The 16,068-nt window shown below is 39.3% G+C and overlaps 1 protein-coding gene across 3 annotated transcripts in view; it reads right to left on the bottom strand.

Moving 5' to 3' along the window:
• LOC117826760 (phosphatase and actin regulator 1-like) overlaps nucleotides 1–10,250 on the bottom strand; it is a 29,705-nt gene extending 19,455 nt beyond the window's left edge. Inside the window, exons 1-2 of one of the 3 annotated variants that reach the window (XM_034703063.1) lie at nucleotides 10,158–10,250; nucleotides 6,046–6,210 (exon numbers count right to left, since the gene is read on the bottom strand). In XM_034703063.1, coding sequence (XP_034558954.1) covers nucleotides 6,046–6,184 — 139 coding nt within the window. In that variant the 5' untranslated portion in view covers nucleotides 6,185–6,210; nucleotides 10,158–10,250. Of the gene's footprint in view, nucleotides 1–6,045; nucleotides 6,211–9,623 lie in introns of all 3 variants that reach the window. The other 2 variants (XM_034703061.1, XM_034703062.1) reach the window with 2 other exon arrangements.
• Between the last annotated feature and the right edge of the window lie 5,818 nt (nucleotides 10,251–16,068).

The raw sequence follows: 16,068 nt of genomic DNA on the forward strand, positions 1-16,068 counted from the left end.
GATCCCTATCAGATTAAAATAAAACCGGGTCTCCTTCAGGAGTGAAAACAGAAAGATTAAAAGTCTGGTTTTTGTTGACATAATCTGCAAAACTGTGAACACTCCCCTGAACACCTCAAGCTAAAAACTGGATCTCGATTAAGACGATAAAAGATGGAGCAGATATTTCAACAACACGTCTCATAGTAATGCATTATGCACAGGGAAGCATGTCCCATAGCTAATGCTTGATTCTATTTATAGTATCAGAAGTCGAGGCTCTTAACATCTTCCATCAGCAGGCTGGCTGAATGAAAAAATCATCTGAGTAATTTCAAAATCAACCCCTGCATAGGAACCAGTTAGGAATGTGAAATGAATATTAGCAATAACACTTGAGCACACTGAGCAGAAATATCCCTGCAGGCTTCTGTAGCTCTTTCTTAAGAGGGGAGATCACAGATTGTGCCAAGCGTGCTTTACATATGACCCAGGAGTCCTGTCCCAGCTCTATCAGAGGGCGTTGTGTTCAATGCTAATACCACCCCTCAGTGTGGATTCATTTAAATACAGACAGCTTGACCTCTCTTTTCCTTGCCTTTGGTCAGAACACAGTGGATTTAAAACCAACTGCTGAGAGTCCAAAATTAAAAACACAAATGACAGTCGAACAAATGTCAAACGGGGAGGCCTAGGGGGCAGAAATTTGGATACTTAGTACTTCAGTGTTTGAAAATACAGCAGAGAAAGCCATCATCAAACAGTATGCTCCATTATGACTTCCTCAAGGGTACCAGATGTTCAATATCACTATACTTAAGACGCGTTAGAGGAGAAGCGTGTTTAAGAACGGCTCCAAGCCAGGAATTAGTTCAGCACTAAAACATTTTGGGGGGTAAATATGTGTCCAAAATATCACCAATGTGTTCACCATGTGATGCTACTTGTGATGCGAAGGCTGGCAGCTCTATCAAATAAATCTTTTTTCTCCCTCTTCCCCAGAGGAAGCAGATTTATCCTTGGGTCAAGAATATTGAGAGGAGAGTAAATACACTCATCAAAGAAATGACAGTCAGCAGAGAGGATCTGACAGACTAAATGTGTTCACAGTTCACCAGACTGTTTCACCAAAGCACCACAGGCATCGAGAGGCAATGAGGCATCAGATATTTGACTTCACTGCACCTGTGCATTCTCAACCTTTTAAGTATTTTAAAACAGGTCAGGAGCTAAAAGGGTTCTATTAATGTATGAGCAGTGGAAAAAGTAAACGATGTACAACTTCAAAACATACCAAAAAAGACAGGAATCTGATTTGTTTTTCTCTCTAAATCTGCCTACATGTTACTGTTAGCAAGCTAGGCTATGCTAGCAAGACCTGCTCTAGGATGTTCTAGTCTGTGAGGTAACTTCACAGCTGACTCGTTTGCATTCATCTTTCTGTTTACTTGTATAGATATCAATCAGTACAAATGTTAGAATGAGGTTAAAATCTTCAGTGAATATAAATGATTCTGCTTTACTTGTTTCTGACATCTAAAACTAGCATAAAATCCACGACAGTTAGTCTCAACATCTCTGATAGGTGATATTGAAATATAAATTGATAATTCTTTTGACAGTCACAATGTTCACCAACATCACAAATCTATATAAAACATCATCAACTGAGTGGGAAACCCCCCTAAGCTAAGGAGCGACGCTATGCCGGCAGTGTTGTAATAGGCTATGCTCTGGGATTATGCTGCTGTTTCATCCGAAATGAAAAGTAATTACTCCAAGCTTTATGACATAACTGCTATGCCAAGCAATGTGCACAGTTATGCAATACATTAACTCAAAGCCTTTACAAGGATACGTCTTCAGAATTCAAAGATATTGTTTGCCTATAAAGAAGACACTGAGAGAATTGATTTGAACACAGCTCCTGGCGCCCTATAGCAGAGCACTGAGTCGGGAGTTAAAACACTGGCTGTTCTAACAAAAAGCAGCATTTTGTTAAATATTTCATGAATATATTAAAAGTGTACAAGAAGGGGAATTTCATGCTCATTTCATCAGGGGGGCCTCAGAGAGAAATACAAAAGAACACATTGAGTGTGGATCAAAAACTGCCACTCACACCACAAAACTAACTTTGATCCTGACTAGGACTAACCGGGCTGCCACTGGAATCGCAAAAGAATCAGCTGTCAGTATGAAAAATGCGCATATCCCTTGTGTCACGTGTGTATATAGTGTTTAGTTACACCAATTTTAACAATAAACAAACTATAGGTCTATACATAATCGATACAAAAGAACCCAATCCTTCATACATGAAAAGCAGAAGCTGTCCTCAAAATGACCTTGCACATCAATCATATTCTATTCTGGCCAATCCGTCATTGCCCAAGTGGTGTCCAACACTCCCACCACTCAATGTGAAGCAGGATGAGAAGATTATACACTCATCAGGGAGACTCAGCTGAGAGCATATTAAATGAAACTGGCATATCTGAGTGCAGCCTGTATTGATATGAGAACGCTACTCTTACTTTTTTTTAGAGAAAATATATTCCACTGCGCAGTGACCCAGATAGTCAGAACACATCCTACCAGCCCTGAGGCTCAGTAGCTCAAAGTGGAGGCTTTTATCGAGGCGATTCTCTCTGCCTGAGCCGCACAAAAACTGTATTAAAACTTTCATGGAGTCTTTTATCAATGAAAGGCTAAAACGTCAGAAGCTTGGATATGGCCAAACGAGACCTTGACACATATAAACAGCAGGTTTAGAATGATAAATCCTTTTTTTTTAAATACCAAAAATAGTGTGTCATCTCACTGCTGTTCTTATGGAAACCCAATCAACTGGATCAGATACAAAAATGAAGATAGGATCAGACTGCCACATGTGTTTTCTTTTGATGAATCTGCCTTGTGCGATCTCTCTGTGATACAAGCACGCTGGGCATGATAACACAGCGTGATAAAACATCTAACCGTCACAGCCTCCCTCCCTTTTTTTCTTCCTTACTGAGGTGAAGAATAAAGACCTCCAGAGTTGGCCTTCATCTGCTTCATATCACAACACATTTAAAATCCTCTGCTGTGCTCACTGTCCAATTATCTATGACAACATCTGCATGCCCAGTGGCTGCTCGGCTTCCTACTGACAGGAGAAGTATGATCCACAGTAAGACATTGCAGGCAACTGCAGAGACAAGAAGGGAGGACGCAAGGGCAGGAGAGGCCAAGATCAGAGCAGCAGAAATGATGACTAAACATTAAGAACAAACTTTGGGTCTTAATGAGATTAATGTCAAGTGATAATATGTTGCATGTTTCCCTGTATGATAAAGCAACAGGTTAGAAATGACCAGCAGTGCCCTCTGAATAAATGGAGCATTTGTTATAATTATGTGGCAACAGATTTTAATATCTTAAAAAAACACTTAGGTCACACCAGGCATTAACGATACTAATAAATAGAATGATATCTTGGTGTTGACAAATAGTATGAGTGCAAATTGGTGGCAGTATGACCAATGTTCTATTTTAAAAGCACAAATCAATAGTAAGGCTTCGGGTCAATCAAAGCAGATAATGTGTTCTGGATCAGGTAAGCCGAATACTGTTCCAGGAAACAGTTTTCATCAAGTGCAAGTCTAGTTACAGATACACCAAAGGTCTCAATTAACTCTCTGGCAAGGCAAACTGCCTAGAAATGTAGTTTGACAGAATTTTTAAAATTTTTTAATAATAATAAACCTTTAATAAAATATATCCTTAAATTTATTTGAGATACACTGAACTTTTGATTCGTGGTTAAAGGCTGAAAGAAGGAGAGGGGAACAGGAGAGAAGATCTTATTCAGGTGTTGTCATTATTCTCTGCATCTGTCAAAACTGCTAATGGAAAAACGCTTTGTTTTCACTTAAGATGAATGAAAATGTGTAGTTTAACTTTAAGTCAACCAGCAAGTAGACTGCTAAGAATATCTCTGTCATAGAAGCACCACTCATGGAATTTGAGGGACCTTTTTTTTGGTGTATAAGGAGCTGTGTCCACTAAAACTGTTATTTTTCCCTGCAGTGCCCACAACCTCAATTTCAGCGACTACATCCAGCTTCTTCTGAGGGCATGTTTGCGAGGACATAGATCATGAAAACGCTGAACTGCATTTGGTTTGAAGAGAAAATAGACGCTGCAAAAACGATGATATAGTGGAAACAATCCTTTTTCAATCAATCAAATACTTTCTAAAACAGTAGTCAACCAGTCATCTTGTTTGCATTGTTAATTGGTAGTCAGGTAATAATCAGGATAATGTACAGTGAGTGGGTGGTTATGGGAAATCAGAGTCAGAAATACTTTATAAGAATCAGTCACTATGCATTATTTCTTACATGTTAGCTGTCATTCAGAATCTCACATCTGAGGAGACAATAAATGTAACACTGTTGTGTTCTTGCTCTGTTTTGGTTTTTGGCTCTACCCGGGACATTTTATGTTGACTTCTTTTAACATTGCAGCCAATGTTTACATTGCCATTCAGGTGCAATGGTGCATGAGTAAACTTCTACAGTTTTAAATCCCTGAGCCACATTTTAAATTACTACACTGGTTCCTTCCTGTGACTGCTTGTGTTCCACCTATTCCTGCAAAACTGCAACCCACACTCCTCTTGTTTTGGGGCTTTAAAAGTTGGGTTCACGCTTCTCCCTTAAATTGAAAATGACAGTTGGTGTGGAGCTGCATTAGCATCACTGCAGCTAGAGAACCAGCCTGAGTATAGGAGCTACTTGTAAGATTGCACACCGCCTACAGCTTGAAAACAACGCAGAAATTCCACTCAGAGGCCTCAAAAGCGAGATTCGCTGGTAGGTCATAATCCATCATCAGAGAGGATTGAATAGAACAATAGTGGCAAAAAAAAATTTTTAGAGACAGAAGCGTTATGCATACAAAACAAGTGGATAACAAAAGCGATGGAGAGGGCTTTTTCACTCAACTCCACTGTGCATTAACACCATTGTAGCATGAAAAAAGGCTTTTTGTTGTTCGGCTTTTTATTATTGTCCTCCACTACAGCTAGGGAGGCTCTGTTATCATAGAATGTACCAACAGACAAAAAACATCTCCATGATTGCTTCATCAAGTTCGCACTTATTATCTAAATACAGTAAAACATTTTAAAAATCAAGCATCTAAAGCTGAAAAATGTATGTCCTCGGGACTTGCGTTTTTCTAAGAAGTCCACCGAGTCCTTCTAGAAAGGAAAAGAAAAGTTGAAAAACAAACTATAGCAGAACAGCACTCCTGGAACAATAAAAGTCAAAGCCTAGCTAAAGGCTTATATAAACCAAAAAGTCAAATACATGTTTTATGCTTGTGAAAGTGAAAGAAATAAGAAGACATATCTCTAAAGCAAGATCGACACTTAAAAGAGCAGTGAGGCAGACACAGGAAACATGATCAAAGCAGGAAGAGACTGATTCATTCATCAAATTCACACCTGGAAAATGCTAATTTATTAACATCCTGTCCTGCTAAGACCGGATTCAGGTCCCTGTGCGATTGCTCATCTTCTCTTAAAGTAAGAATTCTTCTCCTCCAGCCCACAAGACGCGGCCTGACAAAGTGTCTCCTCCTGTCCAACAGGCTGACAGTACAATTCAGGATGTGTCAGCCAAGCAAAATAAATACAGGCGCATCTGAAGAGAGCGTGTCCTTCACTCGCCCCTGACAACGCTGTGCTGCGAGATCAAAGGAACTCTGAAGAGACCTCAAAATATGAAACTCCAAGGCTGCACTTTTGCTGAATCAATTTGCTGCATTTACAATCACCCTGGAGACTGAAGCTTAATATTTCTCTCTTTTCTTCCGGCCAAAAGGATGCATGTTGAATTTTTCTCCACAACCAGACAGGGTTGTGGCCAAAAGGATGCATGTTGAATTTTTCTCCACAACCAGACAGGGTGTACAATAACAGGAACCATGTTTGTTTATAACACATTGGGTACCTACGGATGTTTTTAGTGCTTATATTAACATACTGGAGAATTGCCAAAACATTTCACGTACCAGCAGAGGTCTGCTTGAACTTCTCACTCTTCTTCTTCCTCCATTTCCAGGGTTTGAGGAGGCGTCCCAGAGTGGCAAACTTGCTCCGACGACGGATGGGTGGAGTGTGGGTGCCAGAGACCAAAGACTCAGAACGCATGGCGGCCAGCCTTTCTACTTCCTCAGCTGTCAGGAGAAAGAGAAAAAAAAACAGGGTGTAGTTTAAGGTGAGGATGCAGAGGAGGTGATATTCTGGTAATCATGCAGGACAGCTTAAGCAGTGAGTGCAGCAGACACTTCTGCTTACAAAGATCCAAGCAGCAGGAATCTGTGCCAAGTGGCCTCCTGAATCTCCTCGTAACTGGATGAGGTTTCGAGAGGATAAACAAACCTGCATATCAAGATAGCATTACACAGGAGTTTGAGCAGTTTGAGGCTGCATCACACTCAGCGGCTGGCATTAGCTTGCCAAAACACAACCAAACAGACTGATAATAAGCACCTCATTAAGAGGAAATCTTTCTACTCCTCATCAAATATTCACAAGGCCCGGCCCTTTAGACTGTTACGTACTGTTGGACATCAAAAGAAGCCGATGTTAGGCAATTTATTCCAACACAAACAAATATGTAACACCGAGCGCATGTTATGTTTGAAAGATGCTGCAATCAAGGGCTACAAACAGCTCGCATTACAAAAAACAAGACACAAGGGTGAACACAAGCTGGGATTAGGAAACAACATCCTCCAGCTCTGCACCGAAATCTCTTATTTAAACAGAATAACCTGATTTTGAACCAAACTTCAGTTAAAAAACAAATCTAAGTGAATACATTCAAGGGACACTAGAGTAAACTATCTGATGTCAAACAGCTCATCTTTCTGACTCTGTTACAAAGCACTGAAGGGGATCACACAAATATTTCAGAGATCTGAATTAGAGTCCAGACCTCTGGGCAGCCATTGACTTCTCCTCATTTCCATACATTTGAAATAATGCAGGATCTGACACTAGCTTGCTTGCTAATTTTTGCAACTAAAACATTTGCACATGCAATGAAAGCATAATCTTGCAATGCCAGAATCAAACTTATCTTGATGCCAACTTTTGTTTTATTTAAAGGATTGAACACAGGAATATAAGACATTCATCTTTTTAAAGCAATTTTTAAAGTTATTTTCCTTTACTTACACAGCAATTCGTTCTTGTAAGCCTGATAATTAGCTCTAACAGGATCATACAAATGTTTCAGACTTGTGAATTCAATTTGGAGTCTGTACTTCACCACTGACTTCCCCTTACTTCCATACAATACTGACTTGCAGACACCTTTACAACCTTGCTTATTTTTGTCACATTAATTTCATTAATTTTAATTGGACATGTGATGATTGCCTTCCTATGCATGACTAAAACTGATGTGAAACTAGACTATAAGTCCCATCTCTTTAGTCCCATAGATCAAACTGTCAAAACGTATTTCTTTTAACAGCACTGGTTGGCGGGTACATTTGTTTCAGAATTCTAAATATGATTTAACATCTTTAATTTCTATGTGGCCATTCATTTTCCTTCATATCTGTATTTTTAAATAATAAAGCAGAGCTTGCATTTTTTTGCAATACTTGAAACTATGATTTTTTGCACATGCAGTAATCCCATTGCCTTGCATTAGACTGAAATCTGTTGCCTTCTGGGCATCCATTGACTTCCCTTCATTAATACATATTTAATGATCATCTAGCAGAAGCCTTAAACTTGATTTCTGATTTTTTTTTAACCCATTTATCTAATAATTTATATGAAAAACAGCACAGTCTTGCATTGCTTGACTTGTACTGATCAAAATTTTGCAGTTTGTAGTCACTTCTTTTATCAATAGACTTACAGAGATCTTAGACTTACTTGATTGCCAATTTTTGTCACACATTCACATAATCATTTGCACATGCAAGAATACAATTCTTGCATTGGCAGTGTTTGGATTTCTTTTTTGTTGGAGCAGTAACAACAAAAGTTTAGCCCCCTTTTTCAGACTAACTGCTGCCTATATGGGGTAAAATAAATCTAAATATTAAAGGGTATTTGAAAAGAAAGCAACAGTGTAAAAAAACATATCCATGGTTAAGTTAATAAATAAAACTAAATGAAAAAATCTAAAACAAAAGCCCATGTTCTCCTAATTGTGTTAAGCAGGCCAGACTGAATATGCGAGGTGACCTCTAGTCACCGTCAGTTGTCAGTGTCACCACATTGCATCACATCATCATCACCATCAGCTGTGATATGCTGTCAGGGAATGTTCTGGTAGTTTGTCTGTAGATAATTACATCACATTCATGATGTTTGCCAACACTGACATATCAGTGTGCAGGCCAGTCCCCTCCCCAGGGCCGACAATGATAAATAATGTGACAGTAATGCAGTGGAAATCAGTCCCACATGGACCATCACTTCAGTGCTCTGTCGCCTCAGAGCCAACCATCTTAGCAATCCTGACACCACAGGGCTCTATAAATAGCTCCACAGTCAATGCTAATCGAATCCGGTAGAGATTCGAATGAATTTATTTGATGTACAAAAGCTGGATAAAGACAGGAAGTGAGCAACATTCAAGAGGCAAGTAACATCCAGCAATAAAATGTGGGAAATAATGATGCTAAGAAAGAACACAGAAACAGAAATAGCACACTAATTCCCTGAGATATATGCAGTTTGTGCATCTTTGTTTTTATTGGTGCAATACACTGAATATCCCAATGTTGAACACCACCCAGTCATTTTGACTAAACCATTCCAAGACAGACACACAGACCCCGAATTTATATGGTTTAAGAGCACAACAATACAATTAATTAAAATCTTGGCAAAATCCTAGCAGAGAAAAAACTCACATTCTGCAGCCAAAGCAGAAAAATAAGGAGAAATCCGTTTCCAAGTATCCAAACAGAGTGATTAAAATGTGCTGGTGTTTTCAAGGCAGGTGAGTCAGGCACACACAAACATTTCTATTCCGCATGTGTTATGTTGCATGGCCCTAACCTACTTTATCCACTCTGTAACACAAAACACACTGATGTTGCTGCTGGTTTTAATTAAAAACACTTGTTTGCATACCAAGATGGCTGAGTGATGATGTAATGACATTGAATTGGAAGGGCTTTGTGTGAAATGTTTGCAGTTTTCGGCAGTTTTATTGACTGAAAAGGCTCGATATTCAAAATTACATAAATTCTTAGGCCTCTATCTCCATAAGATGAATATATCTGACAAAAACCAACAAGTAGCGATACAAGTCTGAGCTCAACCCTGAAGAAGTTCTGATCCAGTCAGAGGCAGATTCCACAACAGCAACAATGAATCACTGGTGTTTAAAGGAGAGAAGAAAAAAAAAAGCTGACCTGTTTACTGCAGCTACAGAATATCAACACACAAGAAGGACACACACAGCAGGTTGAATATGCCCCATGAGCGCCTGGTGTAATAAGAGCCAAGGCGCATGGAGATCTCATAGACAAACAGGAGTGGATGCTGAATATATATCTACCGCAGGGATACTATGGGCGAAACCACGCAGATCTCGAGCCTGTATACTCACCATCCTGTGTCTCGTTCCCGCGGCTGCAATTGCTGCAAATGTGCTTTATCTCTTTCCCGATGTGACAGTGGATCGTAAAGGGTATGTTGTTGTTGTGGTGCGGATGCTGGCCGTGCCCTTTCTTGTTGCTCAGAGACATGATTTTAACCAGGCTGAACGCCTTTTTCTTGGGTTTCTCCACCGCCACGACCGTGTGTTCTCGACAGCCCGTGGAAAACCAGGTGCCGTGCATGATGGTGGGCGCGGGATCCACGGTCGGGTAATTGGCCGTCTTGAACATCGGTGCGCGAAAAAAATGGAGCAAGTGCTTTCAGCGCGCGGCGTTACGACGGTGTGGGTTTTTAAAATTAAAGGGCCATCAATTAAGTCCTACCTGACCAAAAACAGCAGCTTCCATCGAGCCCAAAACCTGCTGTAGCCCCCACACCTTTACCTGAGATCCCAGTATGTGCGCAATGTAAGAGTCCCTGCTGCTGCCAGATCCAAGTGAGCTAATAATAAAACAGAGAGTGAGTAGTGAATGGCAGTGAGTACCTCTCCCTCCCTGTGCTGTGGACTGCAGTCGGTTGTAGCTAATCCACGATTAGTGGAGCTGAGCAGAGAGCGCCTGTGATTGGCTGCTCGGTGCGCTCCTCTAATAGGCCAGTGTGCATGGACGGGGGAAAAGTTGCTCGTCTGATAATAGGATTCCAATAACTCTTATTTTAAGCTGGTTACATTCTATGAGTAACCCTCTCTGTTTTAAAAACAGCTGCAGCAGACAGCATGCTATAAGCAGTAGGCTACCAGAAATAGGAAATAGCTACCAAAAAAAGTAAGTAATCAACATTTTTCTAATTTTCAGAGGAATAAAATGAAAATCAACGTTGTCTGTCAGAGTACGGTCGTGCCATGAGGATTATAAAAACTCAGAAAACCCATTTATTAGAAACAGGGGCGTGTCCACACGTTCTCCAGTGGGGTGGCCTAGCTCTGGCACTAACTGTATGCACACCATTGACTGTATAGGTGCACATATATGAATGAAAGCATGTATTGACCCTATCTATCTCTGCTTATTATATCTACCTAACTACTTACGTATATATATAAATATACACGTATATTTTTTTTACTTCAAAAAATAACACAATAGTTTGACAACATTTGAATCTTCTAAGCTTAACCCTTTGAGGCACAAAAAATATTTTCCTCCAAATTCAAAACTTAGATTACCAAGAAAAATAAATATTTTATATTAAAATGTAAAGAAAGCTCCATACAGCCTTTGTTTACACATCCAAAATAGTTACATTTTGACATTAAAAAAAAACCTCTGACAAGGCAAGTAACCAATCAGAGTTCTGGATTTTGGGGTGGCATCCAAGCGGCAACCTCCGGTCTAAAAATATGAGTCAATGCGGAAGTGTTAAAAGCTGCAGTTCATCGAGGATCCGCTTGAGGCTGGCTCCGGAAGTACCGGAAGTCACATACACATGAATGGGGAAAAGACGATCTTTGCAGCATTAATAAACATGTTTACAGCCTGGTACAAAAGATGAGTGTAGTCTGAATAGCTAATTTCTCGATGTCCTCTCACTGTGAGGGGGGTGAATTTTTTTCTAATTCGGCAATTTCGAAGATATTGAGATTACCAGTCTTCCAATGAGAGGCACAGCTGCCTGTGGGAACACTGCAGCTGTTGGCTAGGAGGCTCAAAGCCCGCCTCTTTACGTCACACTGGCTCGACAGAAGCAATATGGCTGCCGCTGCCGATTGGTCTTAAAACAGCTCTTCAGAAACAGATGGGTGACGTCACGGATACTACGTCCATATTTTTTACAGTCTATGGTGGCACCTGGGGTGTCAAATAAGACTTCAAGTAAAAGCCCCTTGCCACCCAACTTAACATGCCCTGAATAAAAAAAAAAAAAGGAAAAAATATCAATAAAACAAATTAAAAACATCATAGAAATATGGTGAAAGTGTTGGAGACTAAGCGACTATGTGATAAAATGTATGATTCATTTTCAAATATTTTTAAGAAAGCCTTTATGTGTCTTCTTTTTGGGCAGATGTGATGTGATGTTAACTTCAGAATTATATGCCTAAATTGGAAATGAGCCAACTTGGCTGAGCAAAGCAAGACAGATTCATTACAAATAGTTTTAGCTCCAGGTAGAAAAGCTGTAACCACAATATTTTTTAATAAGGAATCTGCAAAAGGCCTTGACTATTTATCAAATGTATAGTATGGAATATTTCTTTCTCTAAGACATGCTTAAAAAAGTAAAATATTGGAAGAACTGGTTATCTTATTTGAACTGAGTGTGTCTTTATTAATCCTGTGTTTTTTGTAAAAGAGACACTGCTCCCTTTCCCATCCATGACCCCTAATAATGGACTGAAAGGACCTGTAAGATTTTAAAAGACATGCTGGGACTTTGAGAAACCACAGACTTTTGTTCTGCTGTTTCTTTTCTTTTTCTTTCTTTTCCCCCTAAATGTATATTTCAAGTATTACACCTTGCTTCTGATGACTCTGTCTTACTTTTGTCATCTGGATTGGGTTTTTTGTGTGCTTTTATAAAACAAACAAAGTAGAAAATAACACGATGTGAACAATGCCTCTGATTTGGTTAAACTGGTTGTCTCAGTCAGGTCATTTCAGTAAAGACCTCTCCAGACTCAATAAGTTATTAGAGAACTTTCTGTCTTAAAGGTAGATAAGGAACCATGTTCTGTATGTTATAATGCCACAGATAGGTGCTATTTTAAACTGAGAGAGCATACTTGTTGAACAACGGCATGTTAAACACGTTACATAAAAATCTTCACCACGTGTCTTACCTTTGTGAAAGCTGTGAGACTTAGAAGCTTCAGCAGGTTAGAAACAAAATTACTAAATATCACTGATGCTAAATCGATTACGAAAGACACAGGGAAGAGAATTCAGACAGATTTGCATGCAAGATACAACAGATGCAGATGCAAAAACAACAACATTTATCTAATCTAATCTAATCTGGTCATAAAAACAGACAAGAGCCCAGAGAATTACAATTAAAGACAAGAAACACAGCTAGGGGACCTAATCAGTGATCAGAGAGCTGAATACTTAAAATAAGAAAGAGTTCAGCCTGAAGTAAAAGGAGGGCATTAAATATTCCGTCTTTACATCACAAAACTCCAAATGGCCACTCACTTGATCCCTGCAGTAACTGAGCACATTTTTGGGGTAATTGATAGCATTAATAGCCAGTTAATGAGGCGTTAATCATGGAAAAAGATAAGGGACCCCAGGGCATTTCCAATCACATGTTTCCTCCCAAGCAGTGGATGGTTGTGGGCTGGGGGTGACTAACTTTGATGTTCCTTCAATGAGCTGCAGCTTATTCCAGTGACATCAAAGCCCTCTCCGAAATGAGGGACAGAAGCATTTGATTTACTCCCACCAGTGCAATGCAGCAGGCAGCTGCCCTCATGTTGGCTCTTTTCGGTGCAAAGTTTCACTCTCTTACATTCATGTGTGCTGAAGTTTAGGAAACTTGCGAGAAGAGGCTATCTTTCTGTATTAAAAGTCTTATGCAACCACCATGTTTTACTCACATCAGTGCACATTATTCTGCCTAAAGACCTTTAATTATCCTCAATACACTTAAGTCAAAAGTATGAGGGTACAAGCTGCATAGCCTCTAAAGTGTGATGATATGTGCTTAAATGTTCAGCTTGGGGCCGCCTTTGCTTCGCTTTTCTTTTATGCTCCATCCTTTTTGCTAGAATCAGACAACTAAAAATAAAAGACAGGTCATCTGTCGGCTGCAAGGAACAAGGGATGTGGCAATGTGGTTATGTAACTACTGGTACATGCAGTGCTGATCAGTGCACGGTACATCACTTTGGGTAATACATAGCAGAGGATGGAGTGCATGCATTACTTAATTGGAGAAATAATATGGACTTTAAAGGCCTAAAGAGGTGATTTTTGTGCTTGTAACATGTATAAGAGAAACTAAAAATCAAATTAAAACACTTTTTAGAGCCAACTTACAATCACCCAATAATAATAAAAAGAATTTACTCTTCATTTGATTCCTTGCCTCTGTCTTAACCTCATGTTTCTACCCTGACACTGTTGCAGTGGACCTTATTTGATCATTTCAAGCTTTTATTTATTTTCTTAAACAACAGCAAGAACTAATTGCTGAAGGTCAGACCCGGTCAGACTCAATTGGCAAACAGCATTTACCCCTCTCCTGAGCACACAAATCATAAGCTGCCTCACACTTCCTGCCTTAGAGAAAACAAACACTTGGTTAGAATCAATGGAATGTGTGTTTTTCTGGACTTGTTTTCGTGGATCTTGTTTGTGAAATTTGGACTTATTCAGCATAAAATCCTTGGATCAGCAATCCTACAAAAAGTCTACTTTCGTGTGGTTGACAATGTACCTGACACTTGTTTCAAACTGTCATAACAAACTTAAACTCACACAGAAAGATCAGCCAAGGCTGCCAAGAGGTATTTGCCAATCCTCTCTGACTCACATCTGGTGGATGTTAGCTCATAGTTTAGTTGCCATGTGCCTCAGTAAATGTTATTTTTCACGCAGCTCTAAGAGGTTACATTTCCTTGAATAAGTCTGGAAAGAAAAGATGAAATTGGTGACATTTTGCATGCAAGAAAGTTGACAATGTTTTCGTTGGGATTCTGGTTTGAACTGGTCTCCATGGGATGTGGTGCAGTTTAAGGTCTAAACAGTCTTTCAATTTCAGACTGAGCAGCCTGTCGCTACAAATCTGCCGTTCCCGTTCTCCCTGTTATTCTCTGTCCCTTCCCATCTGTCATTCTCTCTCTGCATATTTCTGCCGTTCATACACACACACACACACACACACACACACACACACACACACACACACACACACACACACACACACACACACACACACACACACACGCAGTACCACGTTTCCTTGACACAATCTAAAAGAGAATTAATTAGATGGTAAAAGTGCAGTGCCTTGCCTTTCCCAGTTTTCATTTGCAGCGGGGAAATGTGACTGATAGTTACGCAATTATAATCTGGAGGGAGAATGATTCCTTACAAGTTTTTTTTTGTGCAGTTCTTGGCTCCACCTTCAGCACTAAGCTCAATCTTTCCCCTGACAAGCAGCAGTGTAATGTGACGTGATTAAGTAAAAGCCTCAGACTGCAACATATTAAAAGAGACATCAAACATGGACTCAGAGCAAGAAAAATATCCAACTGAGATGGAAATAAATCCCCTTGTTTTTCTAAACTGATGTGCACATGGGCAACTCCTGACATTAATAGTCAGTGTGAATATAATTCTGCTCAGACACTGAAGCCAACAGAGATGTTCATAGAGTACTGCCACACTGTCAGGGATTTTGGTAAGATGCTTACGACTACAGAGTCAGAAAACTGTAAACAGAAGATTGCTCGCTTTTCATCTCTGTTATAATTCACCCTTGCCTGTCTGACCTCTCTGTCTGTCTTTCCTGGTCTCAGTATGGGGCTGGAGTGGAGACTGTGATAAATGGTGAATGCCAGTGCAACAGGTGGTATCTCCTAACATGATATGTTGGTAATTTTAAAGTCAGTTGCTTATAATGGAGTACAGTTAGAACCATCCTTCCCAGTAGGCATTGTGATTACACCTCTTCACTGCACTGTATTTGATCCTGTTCATTTTTATTTGTATTTATTAATTGCACTGTATCATGCCTTGTTGATTTTATCAGCATCATTTTGATATTGTTTTTAAACTCTGTACGGTGAACTTGAGTGCTAAGAAAGGCGCATTTTTAAATAAAATGCATTATTATTATTATTATTATTATTATTATTATTATTATTATTATTATTATTATTATTATTATAGAGCATTACTTCATATTGCTTCTCTGAATTATTAAAAAGTTAAAACTCTGCAAAATGTTTGAATTCAAGTAAGAATTTAGTCTAAGAGTTTACACTATGTTATCCCATTTAACTGACCTATAGTATATTGGAAAGTGTGTAAATGTAGGCTAATGATGATATTCACTTACAAATATGGTCCTCATATTATGTTATCACTGCAATTATATGACATGCTTTTTGAAAGTTTACGTTTTAGTCTATAATTTAATTATTTATCAGAGAAGATAACGCTGAGATGGAAGCAGTGCTGCACTCCACATTAGATTTACAAGCTTTCCTCATGTTCAATGTCGCCATCGCGTGGTATACTTTGGCTACAACCTTTCTCATGGCAAATTGAACAAACACTAGACAGTTTAAATTATGTCTTGGCCAATGCGCATATGTGCTTTTCATCCCAAATCTGATTTGTGTTAACAAGTATGCATCCCGAGCTTTCTAAATACCAGGTTTACAACATGTTCCTAGAATAACTCCAGTCCATGAATAACTATGTAAAGTTTCTCTGCCTTGCACG

This window comes from Notolabrus celidotus, chromosome 15 (genome assembly GCF_009762535.1).
Source record: "Notolabrus celidotus isolate fNotCel1 chromosome 15, fNotCel1.pri, whole genome shotgun sequence".
NCBI lineage: Eukaryota > Metazoa > Chordata > Actinopteri > Labriformes > Labridae > Notolabrus > Notolabrus celidotus.